The 20958-nt window shown below is 40.9% G+C and overlaps 1 protein-coding gene across 2 annotated transcripts; it reads right to left on the bottom strand.

The window, feature by feature from the left end:
* Positions 1-5025: 5025 nt before the first annotated feature.
* LOC131689895 (polycomb group protein Pc) lies at positions 5026-8481 on the bottom strand. Of its 2 annotated transcripts, none has more exons than XM_058975251.1 (2): positions 7912-8481; positions 5026-7324 (listed from the first exon to the last, which is right to left on the bottom strand). In XM_058975251.1, exons 1-2 carry the CDS (start codon positions 7972-7974, stop codon positions 6275-6277), a joined length of 1113 nt encoding a protein of 370 aa, XP_058831234.1. In that variant the 5' UTR covers positions 7975-8481; the 3' UTR covers positions 5026-6274. The 2 variants fall into 2 exon arrangements, with proteins under 2 accessions (XP_058831234.1, XP_058831233.1); XM_058975250.1 differs by lacking the exon at positions 7912-8481 and adding an exon at positions 7610-7898.
* Positions 8482-20958: the final 12477 nt, after the last annotated feature.

Consider the following 20958-nt stretch of genomic DNA (forward strand, 5'->3'; position numbering starts at 1 on the left):
CAAGTCAGCAACCACTGGATATCGAGTGCTCCTTTAAAGCTTATATTAGCGTTACGAACGGCCATCACCCGTTACAACTTGCCAAGTTTTTCGTAGTTAATGGAGCCCTGATATCATTACTCAGCTATGAGACAGCATGCAGTTTGGGTCTAATACGTATTGGATCTCAAGTCTTCGTTAATGAACACGATGACTCAACAATCTGTAGGGTCACAGAATGCGACACTTCTAAACCATGTATGTCAAATCCGACGGCCAAACAACAAGATTTCCCTAAAATTCCGATCGACGGCGTTAAATTTAAAGTGGACGAATCAGTGTCACCGAAACAAATTATCCGGTACAATATACCAAAGGCATTCGAAAAAGATACTAATGAAAGGTTAAGGGTTATGGAAGCTAAAGGAATTATTGAAAGAGCAGATAATGAGAATGATTTAATTACCTATGTTTCACCTTTGGTGCTAGTTCCGAAAGGTACTAACGATTTTCGGATTGTCGTAGATTATCGAGCAGTCAACAAGGCAATTATTCGCGAACCGTATCCCATGCCATCTCTGGAGAAAATCTGGACAGATATTCCTAACGGTGATGGGGTTTTATTCTTTACAAAACTGGATCTAAAAGATGCATACTTTCACATAGAACTGCATGAAGAAGTCCGTCATCTTACCACTTTCATGACCGCTAATGGCTTGATGCGTTTTAAACGACTACCATTCGGATTGTCATGTGCCCCGGAACTGTTCCAGAAGGTGATGGAGAGACTCATGATTAAATGCAAAAACGTCATCGTGTATCTAGATGATATTTTAATTTACGGTCGAACATTAGAGGAACTAAGGAAGCATGTGGAAGATGTTAAGAGAAGGCTGACTGAGAACAACCTTACAATTAACGAGGAGAAGTCAACGTATGACCAGACAACGGTAGACATTCTCGGCTTCACCATTGATGGTACAGAAATCCTCCCAACGAGAAAGAAACTCTCAGATATACAGTTGTTCGAGAGGCCCAAAAATGTTCATGAACTTCGTAGTTTCATTGGGATGTTAACCTTCATTAGTCCGTTCATTAAACATTTCTCGCACAGAACCAAGCCGTTACGAGATCTGTTAACGGTAAATCGAAGTTTCACATGGGATAAACCTCACCAAGAGGCGTTTGACGAGCTAAAGCAAGCTGTAGAATATGATTTGATAAAAAGAGGATACTTTGACGAAAATGACAAAACTATCCTTTATACAGACGCCTCTCCGTGGGGCCTTGGAGCAGTTTTAGCGCAACAAAAGACGTGCTCGGGAGAATATCGTATTATCGCTTGTGCATCTAAAAGTTTAACGTCAGTAGAATGTCGATATCCACAACTACATCGCGAAGCCTTGTCCATCGTTTGGGCTATGGAAAGATTTTCCTATTATCTTCTTGGACGGAGTTTTATTTTAAGATCTGATAGCGAAGCTTTCATGTTCATGACTAAGAATAAATACCACAAAGATGTGGGTAAACGAGTAATATCGAGAGCTGAAGGCTGGCTGCTTAGAATGGATCATTTTTGTTATACGTTTGAACACGTTGCAGGAAAGGATAACATTGCTGATGCTGCTTCTAGAATGTGAGTCAAGCGAAACGATAAAGAGTTTGGGGCGAAAAAGGAACCATATGAGCTATGCAATGTAACAGCCAACCCTGCTACCCTGAATAAGGAACTTTTAGCGATGACTAACAAAGAAGTTAGAGAGGAATTGCTCAAAGACGAAGAACTTCAGGAAGTCATTAAATGGCTCAACAAAAGTGTTAAATGGCCAGCTCACATTTCGCAGTATCAAGCATTTCAAGGAGATTTATATATGAGGAGTGATTTACTCATGAAGCAGGAGAAAATGGTGATACCAAAAACACTACGAAGTAGAGCTGTAATGTTAGCGCACCGAAGTCACCCTGGTATGTCCACAATGAAAAATTTCCTGAGACAAGGATTATGGTGGCCAAAGATGGACCGAGAAGTTGAAGAGTTTGTCAAAAGCTGCCCAGAATGCCAACTAGTTACTACACACAGTCATCCTCCACCCATCACGATGACTGAACTTCCTAAAAATCCGTGGGATTATGTATCAATGGATTTTTCAACCGCTTCCGATCTGCATAGTTGGAAAGCCTTAGTCCTGACTGATAACTACTCTCGTTTTCTTGTTGCGATTCCTATGGACAAAACCGGTACCGAAGCCGTAAAAAAAGTACTTCACAGGGTTTTCAACACCTACTACATTCCAAAAACGTTGAAAGCAGACAACGGACCGCCTTTTAATAGTGTAGGACTCGAAACATGGCTAAAAGACAAATGGGGCGTAAAACTTATCCACAGTACTCCAATGAATCCCACGGAAAATGGTCTCGTTGAAAGAAGTATGCAAGGTATAAATAAAATCTCGGCTATTGCAAAACTTGGAAAGCAAAATTGGAAAGATGTTTTGGCTGACTATGTAGCTGCGTATAACTCGTGGCCACACCATGTGACAAAAGTACCGCCAGCGGAACTCATGTTTGGACGAGCTGTCAGGAGCCTGCTACCGGATGTGCGTACAGATCGACGAAATATCATAGATGATGAGTTACGTGATCGTGACAAAGAAGCGAAGTTCACTCGTAATTCCAGGGAAGATACACGACGCTGTGCTCGCGAGCCACAAATCAGAGTGGGCGATACCGTGTTAGTTGCTCAACAGAAACGAGACAAGACTGACTCATCGTACAAAAATGCGTTCCACAAAATGGTACAAATAACTGGAGCTGGTAGAGCGACCATCGTGGATATGACAACAAACAAAACATATGACAGAAATGTTAAAGATTTGAAGAAATATGTTAAAAAGGACGAGTCGAATTCCAATGGTGAAAACAAAAAGCTGAATTACACCTATACAATCTCTAAATTTTTTTTCTCATTTATTTATAGTAAAACCGCAGGACGACGTACCGGAATCATCGACACAACCTCAACGCAGTTCTAATCCAAGATCGTCTATGAAACGTTTATCTGAAGACCAGTGCATTGAAGGTCAAGAATTGAACGATGATGAGCCGGTTCCAAGGCGATGCAATGGCAGAACAATAAAACGACCACAAAAGTACATCGACAGCTTGGAGCTTGAAGGCGCATTGGGACACTAGCTCATAGCAACATGATGTTTTGTCTCTCATTGTTTGCCAGGGGAGGATGTGGTATCTAGAGATTAACGGGTCCGTGTGTCTGTGAGCAAAACGACAGACAGTGTGTTATGTCAGTGAGTGAATAAATGGTTGGAGGTTACTCCACATTGAAATAGGATATTATAAGGTATTTTACATTGTAATTTCTAAGATATCACATTAAGCTTCTTGAATACCTCGATCTGTTTGCCAGTAACTGTGTTACTTGCTTCCTCTGATGTGCGTTTCCGTGTGCGACCTGCAAATTTTGCATTACTTATGTTGTTTGCCTGGTTGCTTAAGTCGTTTGTTTTATGAGTAACTTTTGCATAGGAGTTAATCAACGTTGGGTATTCTTCGATGCTTTCCAACAAACTGAACTGGTTCTGGGTGTAGGTGGGATATTGTTCCTGTGCTTCTAGTGTTGTTAAATTGGTTTTTGCGAGAATGCGTTTTAGGTTATTTTGACGTGTACGTTCTGGGCAATTAGCATCGCCTTATCGTCGTGATTGTTTCCGCACGTTTCGTATTTCTTTCTGGATCGGCAGTTGTTTGTGCGATGATTGTACCGAAGGCAATTTTGATAGAATACTGCCTTGCAGTAGAATGGTTTGACTAGGTTCGTACAACAGAATTTCGAATTTCAGTTGGTAGTTGATTACTTCGGAACGTCACTCCGATTCTCGTGGTCGGGACTTTTCGGTCATTCTCAAGCTTGTGTAGCCTAGCAACGCTCATGACTGGTACTTTGCAGGTTATGTTTTCGACAATTTCTTCCGGCGTCATTTCCAGTGGCACGCCAATAATTACACCTGAAACTGGTTGATATGTGTGTCTTCGTTTGTTTCGTTGATCTGCATGATCACCCTGTATGGTCCCGCATTGCTTTCTTTGTATTCGTACGTACGTCATTGTCTTCAGCCTACCGGATCCGGATTCCCTGGTCCCGTCATTTCAACTTGCCCTCCTTATTGATTGGCACAGTCAACTTAAGAAAAACCGAAAGATTTTGCCCGTCAGTCTACCCATAGCGAATGGGACTGTTATGCGGATAACGGCAGTATAATGCTGAAAGAAAAATTCGCTTAAAAAAACACGTGTGCATTCGTTTGTAGTTCTCAACGGAAAAATTCAACAATTCTAGAGAAAATTTAGAATAGGACGTAAGTAACAATGAGAGATTCTCTTTGGGGTCTTTCTCTTCTGTTCATTACTCGGCCATTTCAACATTTACTACTCTACTCTTTGCATAATATTCTAGTAAAAACCGTCGGCTTTCGATATGTACTGGAAAATTAGTGCAAAGTGTTGTAATGACGTCGTAATAAACGAAAGAGAAAGTAAACAAAGAGAGGCTCTCAATGTTACTTACGTCCTATTGAAAATTTTCTCTAGAATTCTCGAGTACTTTTCCAAATGGACGTAAGTAACATTGAGAGCCTCTCTTTGTTTACTTTCTCTTTCGTTTATTACGACGTCATTACAACACTTTGTACTAATTTTCCAGTACATATCGAAAGCCGACGGTTTTTACTACAATATTATGCAAAGAGTAGAGTAGTAAATGTTGAAATGGCTGAGTAATGAATAGAAGAGAAAGACCTCAAAGAGAATCTCATTGTTACTTACGTCCATTTGAAAAAGTACTCGAGAATTAGCTCTTAACACATAGGAAGTACCGCAGTGCACTAAAGACGTCGATCCGAGCGACAGTGCCTGCTACCGCCCATGTGGCAACTTACGTTTAGGGTTACCAGTGTCCCAACGTCTAATAAAAAAATTAATCATGAGCTATGTTCTAATGGCATTCAATATCTGAATATTTGAAACACCGAGTTGTACTGTTAATACTTATTTGCTTGCTTTATTTGTTTGTTTCATATTGTAACAATGTTTATCATCTAAAAGAATAATACACATATGTTGTAAGTAGTTCGAGCTCGCACACTTTCGCTAATATTGATGAAGTATGCAGCCTATCAGACCAAAATAGTTCCATCTCAGGCGACATCCCTCGCAAATGGGCTTCTATATCTTAAAGGGGCGATAGGTATTGATACATTTACATTTGCGATCATTCCTAGCACGTATCCAGCAATGTCTGCTTTTTGTGCCTCCGAGCGTCTATTGTGAATTGGTATTGTGATTCTTCATTGTACTTGAACTATTAGTATACTTTCTTATCATTTTCATGTTGCAAACATTCTCATTCGTTCAAATTTTATTGAATTGGGAAAGCGTATAAACTAAATTTTAAAAATAATCATTTTTGGTCAGAAGAATAATTTAGTTAAATAATTATCGAGAATTGTGTTTCAAAACGTGTGATTCTCTCATGTTTGCGTTCGCAGCTACACTTCCAGTAGATTTAATGGCGTTCGCGTTTCGCGAAACACTGGAATCATTATTTTTAAAGGAAAGCGTAATTCCTACAAACTAAATCCCTTAGATGGCTAACTCGGAAATGAGATAAACCTTACACTTATGGGAGGTTCCTGTTAGGGAAAGAAATTATCGAATTGTAATAAATAGCAATTTCTTATTACTATAAGAACTAATATCTAACGACAGATAAAAATTAATCGAATTTTAAAAGCTCGCAAAAATGTGGTTGCTTAGTGATAGATATATCAAGCATACAAATAATTATCAGTTCAGCTTTTATCACTCAATGAGTCTATTCCATTTTGTAAAGCAATATTATATTCTCCTGTTTTTTGTAGTACACATAAAAGGAAGTCATCTACAAACTAAACATGTAATGCGATCAATATCAGTAGCATTGGTTGGGTTATTTTAATGCAACTATTGCTCTAGATGCTACTTGGTATCACTACCACTAGATTCTTCAACTCATGTCAGAGCGCTTTGATTATTAATGCATGTTCAGAACTGTTCCTATAGAAGTCTAGTACTTCGACTGATTTATTTGAAAACATAAACAAAAGTTTGATAGAAACGAATTTCTATACATGTCCAGTGCTTTCAATCCGTTCCCTTTAGGAATCGAGAAAACCTTGCAATAGGCAAAAACTTTATATACAATCAGAAATTTTCTGAGAATATCCTCATCCTAGTAAACATCTCAATTAACGATGTCACTCTTCAGGTCCCTGGTTTTGAAAAAACCTCGTTCCGTTTTGCACTCCCGAATGGTGACCGTTTCCAGATTGACTGTAACATCGGTGATCACGACTTGATCGGTTGCCTGTGCCCGCGGAAGCCAAAGTTGCGGAGGAGCAGCCCGTGGAGACAAAGTGAGATGCTGATGCTTGTTTATGGTGTTGTTATTGCTAACCGGTAGAAAATCATTCGAGACATGTTTCTTCGGAGTTTTATCCTCCGGATGTAAATTAGGCGCAGCTCCAGCCGCTGATGATTTCTCCACCGGAGGAATATTTGATTCTGGTCGTGATGCAGGCGTATCTGGCGAAAGCGGAGCAGCAGGTTTTATGTCCGATTTTGATCCAGATGTGACCGGAGTAACCATCGAGGGCGCTTCTAGCCTCTGATTCTTAGCTGCACTACCTTCGTCTGGGGATGTTTTAATAGTAACTCCAACTTTGCCCTCCTTGGACAATACCTCTGCCTTTCGCTTGGTACCAGCCAAGTCTTTGTGGCTCAAGGGTTGATCATCGCTACTGTTAGACGCGGTGTCGTTATCGTTATTCTCGCAAGAAATTGATATTTTTAAACTCGGTACTTGCGAGGAGGAACCGACTGTATCACTATCGATTGGTTTGTCCTTGGGAGCTCTTGTACTAGGACTCGTATTTGACAATGCAGCGCTCGGTTTGGAACTATCTCCTACGTCCTTATCTTTATCCTTCTTGCTATGCCTTTCTTCTTTCTCTTTTTTGATGGTATCTTTTATAGGCTTCTCCGGTTCCGGTTCAGGTTCTGGAGTAGTAACCACGGGCAGGACGGATGGTGTTGTCGCTGTAACAGGCACGGCAACGTCGTCTTCATCCGAATCCTCGATGATTGGTTTCTTTTTGCGCTTCGGCGTTGAACTTCCTCGCAAGGATCGCTCGAATATGTCGATCAATCGGATGTCTAAAATGTTCTCTTCCGGTTCCCAGGTGTTGTGCCGTGTGCTCCATCCTTTCCATTTCACCAAATATTCAACTTTGCCCTATAAAAGCCAAAACCATAGAATGAGAATTAATAATTTTCAATTTTAATCAAATTGAATTAAAAAATAGTCAAAGCACATGAAAACAAATAATAAATTATTGGAGAAACTGATTGCGTTTTTACTAATGCATGGGAAAAACAAGCACGCAAAAGCATACGAAAGAGAAATTTAAACCCGTCAAGGTCAACTGCATTTGGAAAAATAATTCCAACTTTTAGACGGATAAAACCATAATTCTAGCGTGCACTTTGCCGTATAACAAAAAAATACAAACGGCTTTACTGCAGTCGTTCCTAAATACTGAACAAACGGAACACACGTCGTAAATTGTGCCCTTTCCTTTCCACCTGCTAATCCCGGCGATAAAATATTTTCATTATTATTATTGCGTTTCGTGCAGCTCCAAGTATCGCCGCCGTAAACAGAAGGGTATGACGTAATAGGAAAATACAACCCACACAAATATAAACACCCGTGTATCAGATAAGGACAAGACAGGAGAGGGTCTGAGGAAAGCCGGAAGAAGGAAGTGCGTTTCTGGAAAATTACCATTCACAAACCAATTAGAGAATGAGAATACTAACCGCTCGGACACGTTTCTTCATAATCCGTTCAGCGGCATAAACACGATCGTCGGTTATCTCCATTTTGTGTTGTTTTGGTTTCCACCTTGATCCTTTCGTCTCTCACTTGTCACACCGTTTGCCAGAGAAGTCCAGGTCCACACAGTACTTTCAAAGCTTCGTAGACGTTTGACAAGATGCGTTTAAAAAACTCACGTCCGCCTGTTTTATTTCACTTCTTCCTTTTCAAAACTACAAACTGTTTGCTACAGGTTTTCCTTTTTGCGCGTACACGCATATACACACGAACACAAGCAAAATACAACGCAACTGCTGCTCGCACTTGAATCTCCCCTTGGTCAAATAAACAGAGAACGGCCCGACGGCTGTTGTGAAAATGTGATAAATATTTGCTTTTTACTCCTCACTTTGCAGAGAACATGCACGAATTTCTATCTCAAACACAAACGTTATACCTTTTCTCACTATATAACACGAAATAAGTTAAGAAAAATGCAAATTTCATCAATTTTTGCACGATTTTTTAAAGAACAAACCAAAATAACACTGTCGGTGGACATTTGGCGACTGAAAATGTGCTGCTTCACACAAAAATTCACAGTAGACACTCACACTATCGCAGCATGAAATGCAGATGCAGCTTGAATATATGCACTGAAAAAAATGGTTTGGTTTCGATTTTGACGTTTACATTTCTTCAGAACAGTGGTTTTCAACCGGGGGTGAATTCACCCCCAAGGGTAAATTCTCGACAGGCCTTTGGATCTGTCTTTCTGACTGGCTAAGACCATCTCTGATTTGCACGTGTTTATAAAGTAAACACAACGATTCCCTTTTTCCGTGCCGACGAAGACGGACGTAAACGGTCGTGATTACGGGAAAAACGTGTTTTCGCGGTGTGTAAATCGTGTGGCGACGGGAAAAATTACGCTGAAGCGGAGAAAATTAGAAGAAAAGTATACCCTAATAAACATCTTATGATTCAAGAGCTTAACGACCCGTTCAGGATATCATCCAAACGATATGTGGAATCGTAGGACTATATGGGTTAATGTTCGTGTATAATATTTTTTATTAGGGCAGTAAAACAGAAAAAAGTAAAGAAGCGAAGGTTTGGGAGGAAAAATTATAAAATTGGCGCGAGCAAAAACGTGACCGAAGATTACGGTGCCATAACCTCAATTATCAAGCGACAGAGTGTGAAAAAGTGGAAAAACGCCCAAAGAATAAGTAAAAGCGCGGAAAAAACCAAAACAAAAGTACGGAAAAATATAAAAAGTGCAGTCAAACAGGAAAAAAAAGTTTGCGAAGAAAAAACAACAAAATCGACGTGAGCTAAAACGTGCCCGAAGATTGCGGTACCACAACCTTTGAGCTACAAAAGAAGAGAAAGTGGGGAAAATCTAAGGAAGAAGAAAAAGGACAGGCAGGAAAAAATTCAGAAACAGAGTGAAAGAAAAGTGTAAACTAAAAATGCCGCAAGCAAGTCAAAAAGTTACAAGATCGCAAAGTGGGAAAATAAGCGAAGGAAAAAACCAGTGACAGCAAGTGGAGCCCATAAAATTCAGACCAAAAATACAGGATCCTCCAAACAGCCGGAGTCAGTACCATCTGACATAGTGTATCTGGAGCCAATAAATTTCGACAGCCCGATACCAAATCATCCAGCGGAATTGGGAAAGTTTCTGCATGGGGAAGATTTCCGTAAGTGCAGGGAAATCCAGAAAATTTGAAGATTGTGGTACAGAGTGAGCTTAGAAAGGGCGCAAGACTTTCAACAGTTCAAAAAAATTAACTTGGCTCCAAAGAACCTGAAGCTCTACGTTCCCAAGATGCACAACGAAACGAAAGTGTTCGTACCGAACGTCCCACTAGACTTCACGGAGGACGACGTGAAGGAGGGCATAACGACTAACGTTCCTGTGAAAAGTGTCTAGCGAATTAAAAGGAAGAACAAAGCAGGAAAGCTGATCAACACGACAAACGTAAAAGTAACGGTGGAAGGCAAAGAGGTACCTCGGACGGTGCAAATCTTTGCAGTAAATTTCAGGGCAGAGCTGTATGTTTTTCCGGTGAAACAATGCCTCGCGTGTTGGAGATTCGGTCACACAAAACTCAATTGCAGGGGAAAGCCACAATGTGGAAAGGGTCATACCCCAGAAGAAGCGTGCACTAAACCTGCCCGTTGCATCAACTGTCAACGAAATCATGCTGCCGACAATAAAAACTGCCCGGAACGCGAAAGACGAACTAAAATACTACGGACCATGCAGAAGGAACGAGTCCCGTACGCTGAAGCAGAAAAGGCATTCCCAAGAACACAAAACCGCTTTGCAGAATTGGAGCATGAGGAAGATTTCCCCGAACTGACCCAGACCGAGAAAACTAACTTGCCATACACAGGAACAGTACCAAAAGGTCTAAAGGCAAGCAGGTCACCCCATCGAGGTCGAGGCCAAAGCAGTGAGCAATGCAAAGAAAAAGGAGCAGAGTCTAGTCGAAATAACAGCAGACAGTAGATCGGAGAGGAGCCCCGCTGCGTATGAAGGAAATCGACACAGAGCAACAGATTTTGAAAGGTTCATGGCACGCCTGAGAAGGCAAATAATGAGTTTCTGCTCCGGAAATGACTGGCTAGTCGCAATAGAGAATCTACGAAATAGACTCGTCAACCGGCTGCAAGAGGAACGAAGAGAGATCGAAACTGACCAACTATTGATTGAGATCAGCATGGAGTTAGGAAAACTAATAGATGAAGGAACGGCATCTGGCCAGGGGCCACAGAACAAACCGGAAAACGCTTCTAATGGGGACTAAAAAACTGAAATTGATCCAACACAATATACAAGGTATTAGACAACCAGAAAAACGTGAAGAACTCTATGCGTGCATGGTCTCAAACAATATAAAAGTAGCTCTATTGCAAGAAATATGGCTCAGAGAAAATGAAAACTTTTGCTTCAAAGGCCACCAACTGTTTTCGAAAAGGCGAACCGAAGGCTATGGGGGAGTAGGTATCCTACTTTCGAACACAATGGAAGGCAAACTATTGGATCTCCCGGAGTTTGCGACACTGGAAGTAGTGGGTATAAAAATAACCAAGGGATTCGACCCAATAAACCTTTTCTCTGTTTACCTACCCCCCTCGAGGTCTGCAAGCGGCGATACTCGAGCGGATTTGACTAAGCTCTTCCTACTGCTCAATGGACTGAACGGTGAAACAATCGTTGCAGCAGATTTCAATGCGCATCATGAAAGTTGGAGTCCAGACTTCGAAGCATGCAGTCGAGGCAGAATTTTGAACGAGCTAATCGAGGATTCACAGTTACTATTGCTGAACGATGGCTCCAAGACAATGATTACGATCCCTGGAGGCAGAAACTCAGCAATCGACATTTCACTGGCGACGCCTGGTTTGGCCCGGAAGATATCATGGGTGGTACAAGAAGAAGAGATTGGAAGCGCTCACATGAGCATCGTACTGGAATTAAGCAGCGAATCGCCGATTGTGGAACGGACTGTAACCAGGACTAACCGGAAAAAACTCGTAAATGAGCTCAATACAATCAGGCCACAATACATCTATTCGCCAGAAGAGATGGTGACTGTCTTTGGGGAAGCTATTGAGAATGCTTCCTACACCTTTAAAAACAAAAAGGCGAACTGGTTAAAAACATGGTGGACGGATGAAATAGCCAATCGATATGACAGTAAGCGGGAAGCACTCCGGGATTATAATAAACAGCAAACACTATCTAATTACATGATGCTTAAGAAGGAACGAGCGAAATTCAAAAAGGAGATAAGAAGAGCCAAAAGAAGATACGTGAGGGAGATAACGGAAAAAATTGACGAATCAACACCCTCGAGACAACTTTGGAACATTGTCAAAGGCGTCGACACCGCCCTAACAGGGAACTACAAAAAAGGGATTGAGCTCAACCGTGAAGAAGGAGCCAGCTTCATGGACTTAATTAAGGACAAGGATAAATTTTGCGAGATCCCCCGGCCGAGTACAACAACTGAACCAATTCTGCAAGGCTACGAAATGGCAATTACGGACGAGGAAATCCTTAATGTTTTGCAGGAGAGGAAGAACCACTCGGCACCAGGTCGGAATAAAATGTCGTACGCGGTACTGAAGCCGTTGAACCCGGATATGAAAGCAAAAATCTGTGAAATACTTAGCAGAGTGTTTGTCACGGAAAAAATCCCAGAGCAATGGAGATATACGGAAATCAAGCCGATCCCGAAGAAGAAATGGATAGCTGATCAGACCAATAGCACTAATAAATGTCGAGATGAAACTTATAAACTCGGCAATAAAAACCAGGCTGTCGGAAATCGCTACAATAAAAAAACTGATCCCTGAGCTATCTTTTGGATTCCGGAAACACGTTTCAGCATCTTCGTGCATCAACTATGTGGTCAATTCAATCCATCAAGTTAGAGAAGAACAGAGAGAAGTTTTTGTGGTATTTCTAGATGTGAAAAAGGCGTACGATTCCGTGAACACGTCAACTCTTTTGGAAATATTAGCCAGTTTGGGAGTCCCCGGGAAAATTGTCTCTTAGCTTTTCCAATATTTGAGGCATAGAACAATGATACTTCAGACGGCAGACAGAAAGGTAGAACTCAAGGTTTCGGAAGGGCTACCGCAAGGATGCCCACTCTCCCCAATACTGTTCAACTTGTATACTGCAAGCCTTCACTCTTTGTCGGATAGCAGGTATGAGTTAGATCAGTTCGCAGACGACTTTGCGGTCATCATTAGAGCAGAATCGGTGGAAGAAGCGGCAGATATGTGCACCGAATTCTTGCCGAAGCTATATGACAAACTGGAACAACTAAATCTGAAAGTTTGCGCGGAAAAATCGGCCATCATTCCCTTCATACACACAGAAAAAAATATTGGTAAAAATAAAAGCTTTTCACTCTTAGCAAAAAACAACCAACGCATACTCTTAGTTTGACAATAAAATTATTATTGGAATTACTATTCTTCATTAAATTAAAAGGAAAACTTTTATTTTATTATTCTTCATTAATTTAAAAGTTTTACTTTCAACCCAATAGTAGGCGTTGGTTGTTTTTTGCTAAGAGCGGAACACTTTTACTTTTACCAATATTTTTTTTTCTGTGTAAGAAAACGAATTGACCACCTCAGGGTGAAAGTACGAGGCGAACAAATAGAGCTTGTAAACACCCACCCATACCTCGGATATGTTTTGGACCGAGGACTGGTGCACAGAAAACATATCGAATCCGTCATGGAGAAAGCTAGAGCAAAACTGGGATTGCTGAAGATGCTGTCTCGAAAGGCAAGTGGAGCGAACCCTGAAACGCTGGTTAGAGTCGGAAACGCATTAATCCGCAGCAAAATGGAATACGGCGCAACAGTGTACGGGAATACTGCAAAACACATCTAAAGAAACTTCAAGTATTGCAAAACTGCTACATAAGAAAAGCAATGAATCACCTTAACCCATTCATGCCCATGTTGTTTGTGGACAACAACGTTTTTAAATAGCTATAACTTTTGATTGTGGCAAGATTTGCTCAGAAAAACAAGTAAGACTAATAAATTTGTTTATTGCCTTTTATTTGAGCATTAACAGTTACAAGGATCAGCTCTACAACTGAAGTTATTGCAATTAGTCTGATTGGATTCCGATGAAGCAGGGCTGCCAGGGACAGTTTCCGTTGACGACGGAAAACGATTTTTTCATTTATCTTCGTTATGGTGCAATATTTTTGAAAACTGATTAAACTTATCAATTTAGATTGTCTTTGGCTACGTTTTCCAGGCAATTGGACTATTGTAAATATTCTAGGAGAATTGTATTGAGCATTGGAAGGTAAAAACTCAGCAGCTTCTAGCACTGCAAGAGAAGCACCTATCTTTATGAAAAAAGGCTTTTCGTGTTTCTTAATCTCACTGTTTTCAGAGAAAAATGGTTTTGGAACCCTACATGCACTAGGAAAAAGTTGGGCATGAAAGGGTTAATAGCACACCGATTCACGTTCTGCTAGCAGAAGCTGGACAACCACCAATGGAACAACGGATCGAAAACCTGAGCAAGAGAGAAATTGTGAGGACTATTTGGTACAAAACACCACTAATGAAGTTCGTTGGAGCGACGATGGACAGAGAGATCGGTAATGAATCGTCCCTCAAAGAAGTCACGAACAGAAATGCACATGTGTTCTTCCAAATTCAACCGTCGAACAACGAACTACCTCTGATGCGTATAATGAGATTTGGAAGATTGGAGTTCGACAGGATCGTGAAGACAACATCGAAGCGAGGCCTAAAATGGAGCGCACCCCAGCTGAAGTATGGCAGGCACTTTTCAAGGAGGCATCAAATACCATGTACAGGCAGCACAAGAAAATCTTTTCAGATGCCTCTAAAACATCTACGGGAACTGCATTCGCAATCTTTGATGAAACAGATTCTACTAGTGTGTCTGAAAGCATCAATGCCAACTTTTCAATTACAAATGCAGAACTACTCGGGATACTGAAGGCAATCGAAACAATAAAACGAAAAGGATCTAGCAAAGCAGTCATCTTCACGGATTCCAAGAGTGCATGCGAGATGCTACTCCACGAGCGTGCGATCGAAGATAACTACATTCTAGGAGAGATATATAAGGAACTAGATGAAGTCAGAGGAAATAGGATCAAAATACAGTGGATGCCGAGCCATAATGGAATCCATGGAAATGAAGTGGCAGACCAGCTTACGGTGCAGAAATCAAAAGAAAAACCAACATACCATCAAGGAATTACGATGGGAGATGCGCTAAACCTGAGTAACCTGGAAACATGGGAAGACTGGAATCGAAAGTATAAGGAGACATCGAGAGAAAAAGACAACCAGGAAAAAAGATTTGGAGTAAGAACCTAAACTTAACGCCTGAAGAAGTGAAAACCCTAAACAGAGTAAGAAGTGGTCACTGTCTAACGAAGGAAACCAAAGCGAAGTGGGGCTGGGAAGAGGAAAGCCTGTGCGAGTGGTGCGAAGTTACGGAGGACTTGAAGCATATTCTGTATGACTGCCCACGATACAATCGTAGTAGGAGCCAATTCCCAGTACTAGAATACAGGGTGTTTGGTTCAAGAAGAATCTTAGGTATTTTATGACAAATAAGTTTTTTACACAAAAAGTTCAATAACTCTGTAACGGTTGAGATTTGATGATATGTGTAGAACAATTTTTTTCTCCAAATATGGCAGTCTATCACCCCCCGAGAGATTCTTAACCATGAACCAAACACCCTGTATATGAAACCATTGGAAACAATATTCAAGGAAGGATGTGAGGATGAAATGAAACAAATTGTGATTTTCATAAAAGAAAGCAATCCACACATTTAAAGAAGGAAACAAAACATTAAAAAACGCAAAATCAATAAGAGCCAAATGCCGGCGAGATGGGCCAACCCTGGCCTTAGCCTGTCATGGAAATGACAATACAAAGGAAAAAAAAAATTATTATGCCATCCAAAAGGAAGTAACCTCCCTAATAAAAAAAATTATACACAAACTTAAACCCATATAGTGCAACGATTCCACATATTGTTTGGATGATACCCTGAACAGGTCGCCCGAAAATAAAACTCGCAAGGACCAGAACATCCTTCGTAAAACCCGTTTCAAATATACTAGAATATAAAAATCGGAAATAAACTTCAAGCGTAAAAATCGGAGAGACCTTTCAGCATAAGAATCGCTTAAAAAGTTCTCACCCGTTAAACTTGGCAAGGATGAACCTCAAGTTTAAAATTTTTAATATTAGTCGTTTGGATCGAGAAAACTCTTACGGGTGAGTACTTTTGGGGATCAAAAGTGGTATTCTTTCAATCTAATCGACCTCCGCTCGACACCAAGCATTGAAGTTGTCGCTTGCCAAACCAGAATTAAAGGCAAACACCTTTGCATTGCTTCCATCCCACCCCCTTAGAGCCACCTACGGTTTTGCGATATTGCGGAACTCCTCTCCGCAACGAGACTAGTTTAGGTGATTTTAACTTCCACGGTGCGGCATGAGGTTGCCTTCGTAACGATAATCGATCTACATCACTTCATGAGCTTTGCGACAATTTCAATATGACCCTTTTGAACACGGGTGAAATGACACGGATTCCTTCCCCTCCAGCGCATCCGAGCGCCTTAGCTTTGTCGTTCTGCTCGACATCGCTGTGGTTAGATTGCATGTAAAAGGTAGTCTCTGATCCCCACGGCAGCAACCATTTACCAATCGTAGTTAATATTGCTAACGGTTTAGGGCCACCGAATACAATCAATCTATCGTATGTCCTCACAAGAAACATTGATTAGAAGAGCTACACGTCCGCGATATCCGACAAAATCGAGTCCACACAAAAACTTCCTCCAGAGCAAGAGAACAGGTCCCTGACAGGCTTGATTCTCGATAGAAACGCGAATGAATAGTTTGATGAAAGCGAAGACACGTAGCTACTAACGCCGGCTCGTTAACGGGCTAACGAGAGAAACATCGATGAGCGCTCTTTGGGGCACGGCCCGGCGCTTACGAAACCGAAACAGTACTAACGAGAGCGAAACCGAAACAGTACTGATGAGACAATTAATCTCACCTCACTTTACGTGACTTTTCTCACCCGATTCTGAGAGTCGACTCGGGTGAGGTGAGATTCCCCATTGTGGTTAAATGGACGTCTAACGTCACCCGAAGTGACTCTTCACAAAGAGAATAGGGAAAGAGACGAAGAGCGAAAATCAGTCAAAACGGCAACACTCCCTTTATGATGATTTCAACACTAGAATTTTGGCAAACGCTTCCACAGGCAGCACTTTAAATGACTCCTATTATATTTTGAAAAGAAACCGTATGTCGATCGTTGGATTTGTTTATCAAATGATGTGCATTTTGAAACAAAGAGATGAAATAATTCTAAAGCTTGTTTTTACTAATACATATACTCTAAAATGCACCTTAAAATCATGATTGAACTAAATTCTGACGAAAATTCATATTTCTTTTTTGATAGATGTACAATACTTATCTCCTCCAACTCAGGCATGAGTAATGTTTATTTACATTGCACGATTGGTCTGCTCAATAAGGTATTTTCGGCTTCACACTATTCGCCTCTTTCCCTATTCTCTTTGACTCTTCACAATTGAGTTAGAAAAGTCACGTAGGGTGAGGTGAGATTAGTCGTCTCACGTCATACGCCGCGCAGAATAGGCCCGATTGTCAACCGATCTTCGTAATATTTGAGGGATTTATGCAGAATAGATAAAAGCATCGATTGTCCTCTCTGAATTGTTTCTATCATTTATAAATTTCAATCAATCTCAAACTTTAAAAATCGTTTTTCTCGAAGCACAACAGCGACGAAATGGCTTACTGTCAAATACACCATTATTGACTTTCGAAAAGGTAAATGGACGAGATTGTCTTGCGTTGCTCTCAACAGAAACTCAAAGAGTATATAGCATCAGTTTTCTTGGATATTAAGGGGGCTTTTCATTTAATTTCTATCAAACTTCTTTCTGAGAAGCTGTACCTGCATTGGTCTTTCACTGACTCTAAAGAACTTTTTGCTTGGACAATTTGTCTGCTTGGGCCCTCCAGCTGGGTATCGACTTCTCTACGGGGAAAACTGAGCAAGTCGTATTTTCAAGGAAGCGTGAACCAGCGTAACTACAGTTTCAATTTTGAGACCTCATATCGATTGCTCATTCGATGCGATGTCTTGAACCTGTTAGTAATTGCAAATTTGAAGAGGTTTATCGAGCTCAATTCTCAAACCCGATTTATGTCCTTGTACTTTAATTGCATGGCCTAAATATCAATGCTTCATATTATCCCAACCGTGTCAATCCCCCCATGCTTCCGATTCAACTGTATTCTTCGACACACTTATGAAGGACGAGAGTCGTAGAATGCCGGATCACATACGTCCGCAAGTGATCCGAAGCATCTTTCATACACTGACGGGTCAAGCCTCGACGGCTCCACTGGCTTTGGTATATTCAATCAAAACCTCACCGCCTCATTCAAACTCAATGATCCTGCTTCAGTTTACATCGCAGAGCTAGCTCCAATTCAATATACCCTTGGGATTATTGATACTTTGCCTACCGTTCATTACTTTTTATTGTCTCGGATAGCCCAAGCTTAATAGAAGCTCTCTGTTCAATGAAACCTAGAGAGCACATTCGGTATTTTCTGAGGAAAATCTGGGAGATCCTGCGTGCTTTGTCTGTAAGATCGTACCTTAGTTTGGGTTCCTTCGCATTGATCCATCTCAGGTAATGAAGTAGCGGATTCCTTAGCTAAGGCAGGCGGGCGTCGTGTTGGGCTTGGGAATAGCGGTATCTGCGCTTAAGGCGACGATTACCACGAAATCGAACATGTTGTCTGGGCATGCGCGGATACTGATTACTGTTCTGCCAGAGGTCAACCATTGGACTCCATTCGGACCCGAGGAAAATCACCCAATGTCCCGGTACGAGATGTACTAGCAAGCCTCGATCTCTTCTATATGTCCCTCGTATACAGCTTGCTAAACACAGTCAATATACCGATTCAACTACCACTATTATTTTTCTTATCATTCTCAGAAGTACCCTCTTCCGTCGGTACTGTACCCTAACGATGGTTTGATGCAACTTCAAGCTGACACGAAACATATCTGTCGATTGAGCCAACAAACACGAGCCCTACTTAAATGCCACACGCGCAACGCGGTGTGTTGCCGATCCGCATCTAAACGATCGTCTGGAGGCTCGAGGAAGATCGCCCGGCGTCTCAATACATGATGCTTGCTGATGAATGCCCAACAGTACTACTACTCATAAAAATAATCCCAAATCAATCCCCTTCCCCCTAATCTTACTAAATCAGAATCACTCTCTCTACTACCACTCTACGAATAATTGTTCCATGTGTATAGGGAATCCCAAAGCACATGGCACAGTTATGCGTATAGCGGCAGTCTAGTTATTCCTAGTTTTAACATGATTGTAAAATGGTCCGCTTAGTTAATAATTAATTGCTCCAATAATTTCATTGTCATTGTCATTTCTCAACCCACACCCTGGCAGACGTTCATCCGCCCATCTAGACTCTGCCAAGATGAGGACCTACAAAGCCTAACTGTTCGTATGTGCTAGTCCGTATAGCACACCAGTTTTTTCCACAAGCAGGCGCCGGCTGTTAACCAGTCCCACAAGTTTCAGATACATTACATAGAAAATAGTCGGAGGCAGAAAATGACGAGATAGTAGAGATTTTGGTTTGCTGAAACGAAACAAGAAAAGCAAAACATTTGTGATTAGTATCGTAGTTATAATAAATAAGTAGACGATTTCTCATCTGTTGTTTGTTTCCTTGTTCGTAGTCCTCCTTCCTGGTTCCTGATCTGTTTGGACTCTTGGCTTTCCGTTTCCTTGGCCGTCACGATCTCTTGCACCGAGTTGCATATATTGTAGCAAGAGAAATAAATGAAGACAAAAAAAAATGAAAATAGATGCGAAATGCTCTTCTTACAGACCACGAACATAACCCTTACTTTCCCCTTTGCTTATCATTTTGGTACCACCCGGGATGCACTTGGCCTAGTACCCACTGCTCTTCCACCATCCTCGTGGTTTTCTCCATTTATCACTGGCGTCACATGTGATATTTGGATACGGAAAATGATTTTGTGTATCTACTATACGATATGATGGCCGGAAGGATAGATAAGCAACCCAAGCTCCCCATTAATTGCTCCAATAATTTCCCAGCTAAAATCTTAAAATATATTACGATATAAAAAGACACTAAACGACCCCCAATATCTTACGAACATTATGTTATTCCTTATTATTCTCTCTTGTATATGCATAAGTGAACTGTAAAGTTTTAGTTTCATTATAAAAAAATGATAATTAAATGTGTAAACCCCTAGTTTTAAGATTTTCAAAATATAAATTGGCACCTTTACGCTTACGCAAACGTACCTTATCAAATAAAAGAATTGAAAAAAACTACTAGTTTCTGTTTTATTCATCCATGATATTGATTCAATAAACTACAAATTGCACGATTTTAACACTTTATAATGTTTCACAAAAGCAAGCATTCACGAAAGATACACACGTATTTGTACTAAATAGCTATCCGGTTGAATAGGGACACGTACCGATCTTCACCCGCGCCACACCCTGGTGCCGCCATTGTCGATAAGTGAAATGATCGGTTAATCTAAATTTCAATGGTTTTTCTCAAGAATAAGCGAAGCATAACTCGTCCATTGCTGTTCTTTGCTTCAGGTTTACTGTATGCGGAACAAGTCAAGTACGTTGTAGTTATATTAGATTTCAAACTGAATTGGTCTGTTCGCGTTGTGTTAAGAATTAAGAAAACGGACATGATCTTCGGATAGTGCAGGCGAGCTGTCGGGAAGACACCCAAATACATCTATTGGATTTTACCATTGTACTACAATACAGACCGACTTGCTTGTCGGGTTGCAGAGGAGGAAGGTAATGACGATTGAGCCAAAACTCAACCCTTTGGAAAGTATGGCGTTAATCATAACTGCGACCGCGGCTCTTCCAAATATTAAACCTCGAATTATTTTTTTCGTAATTTTCAATCGTTCTTCAAATACTTATAATCATGTTGTACTATGGACAAACGGAAACACGTTTTTCATCATTCTCCATCTAGTTTTTGAAAAACGGTATGCGGTCTCAGCACCAGAGTTAAAAATAATCGAAGCTCTCTTTTGACGACTGAAAATGAATCTGATGCGACTCGCGGTGAATAGAAAAAATATTCATTCAAATATCCATGTTATTCATTCAGTTGAATATCGTACAATATATTCATTTCACTAATTATCTAGGAAAATGTTTTCAAATGCCGGTAAAGCATATGAAACAACAATCATCATCGCGTACATTGTGCCAGGGCCTACTTTGATGCGTTTGATTCGTTGTTCACGGTCGCTTCGTGTAATAATCGGAGACGAATGAAAATCTGCATGGATGAATGGGCGG

The sequence above is a fragment of the Topomyia yanbarensis genome, chromosome 3, assembly GCF_030247195.1.
Source record: "Topomyia yanbarensis strain Yona2022 chromosome 3, ASM3024719v1, whole genome shotgun sequence".
NCBI classification, from domain to species: Eukaryota; Metazoa; Arthropoda; class Insecta; order Diptera; family Culicidae; genus Topomyia; species Topomyia yanbarensis.

Excerpts from the sequence above, each read along its gene's own strand:
- LOC131689895 (XM_058975250.1), bottom strand. The coding sequence starts at position 7,879 with ATGGTAATTTTCCAGAAACGCACTTCCTTCTTCCGGCTTTCCTCAGAC. Across the intron at positions 7,325-7,609 it reads AGTATTTAGGAACGACTGCA|GGCAAAGTTGAATATTTGGT; the intron begins GTAAAGCCGTTT and ends TGGCTTTTATAG.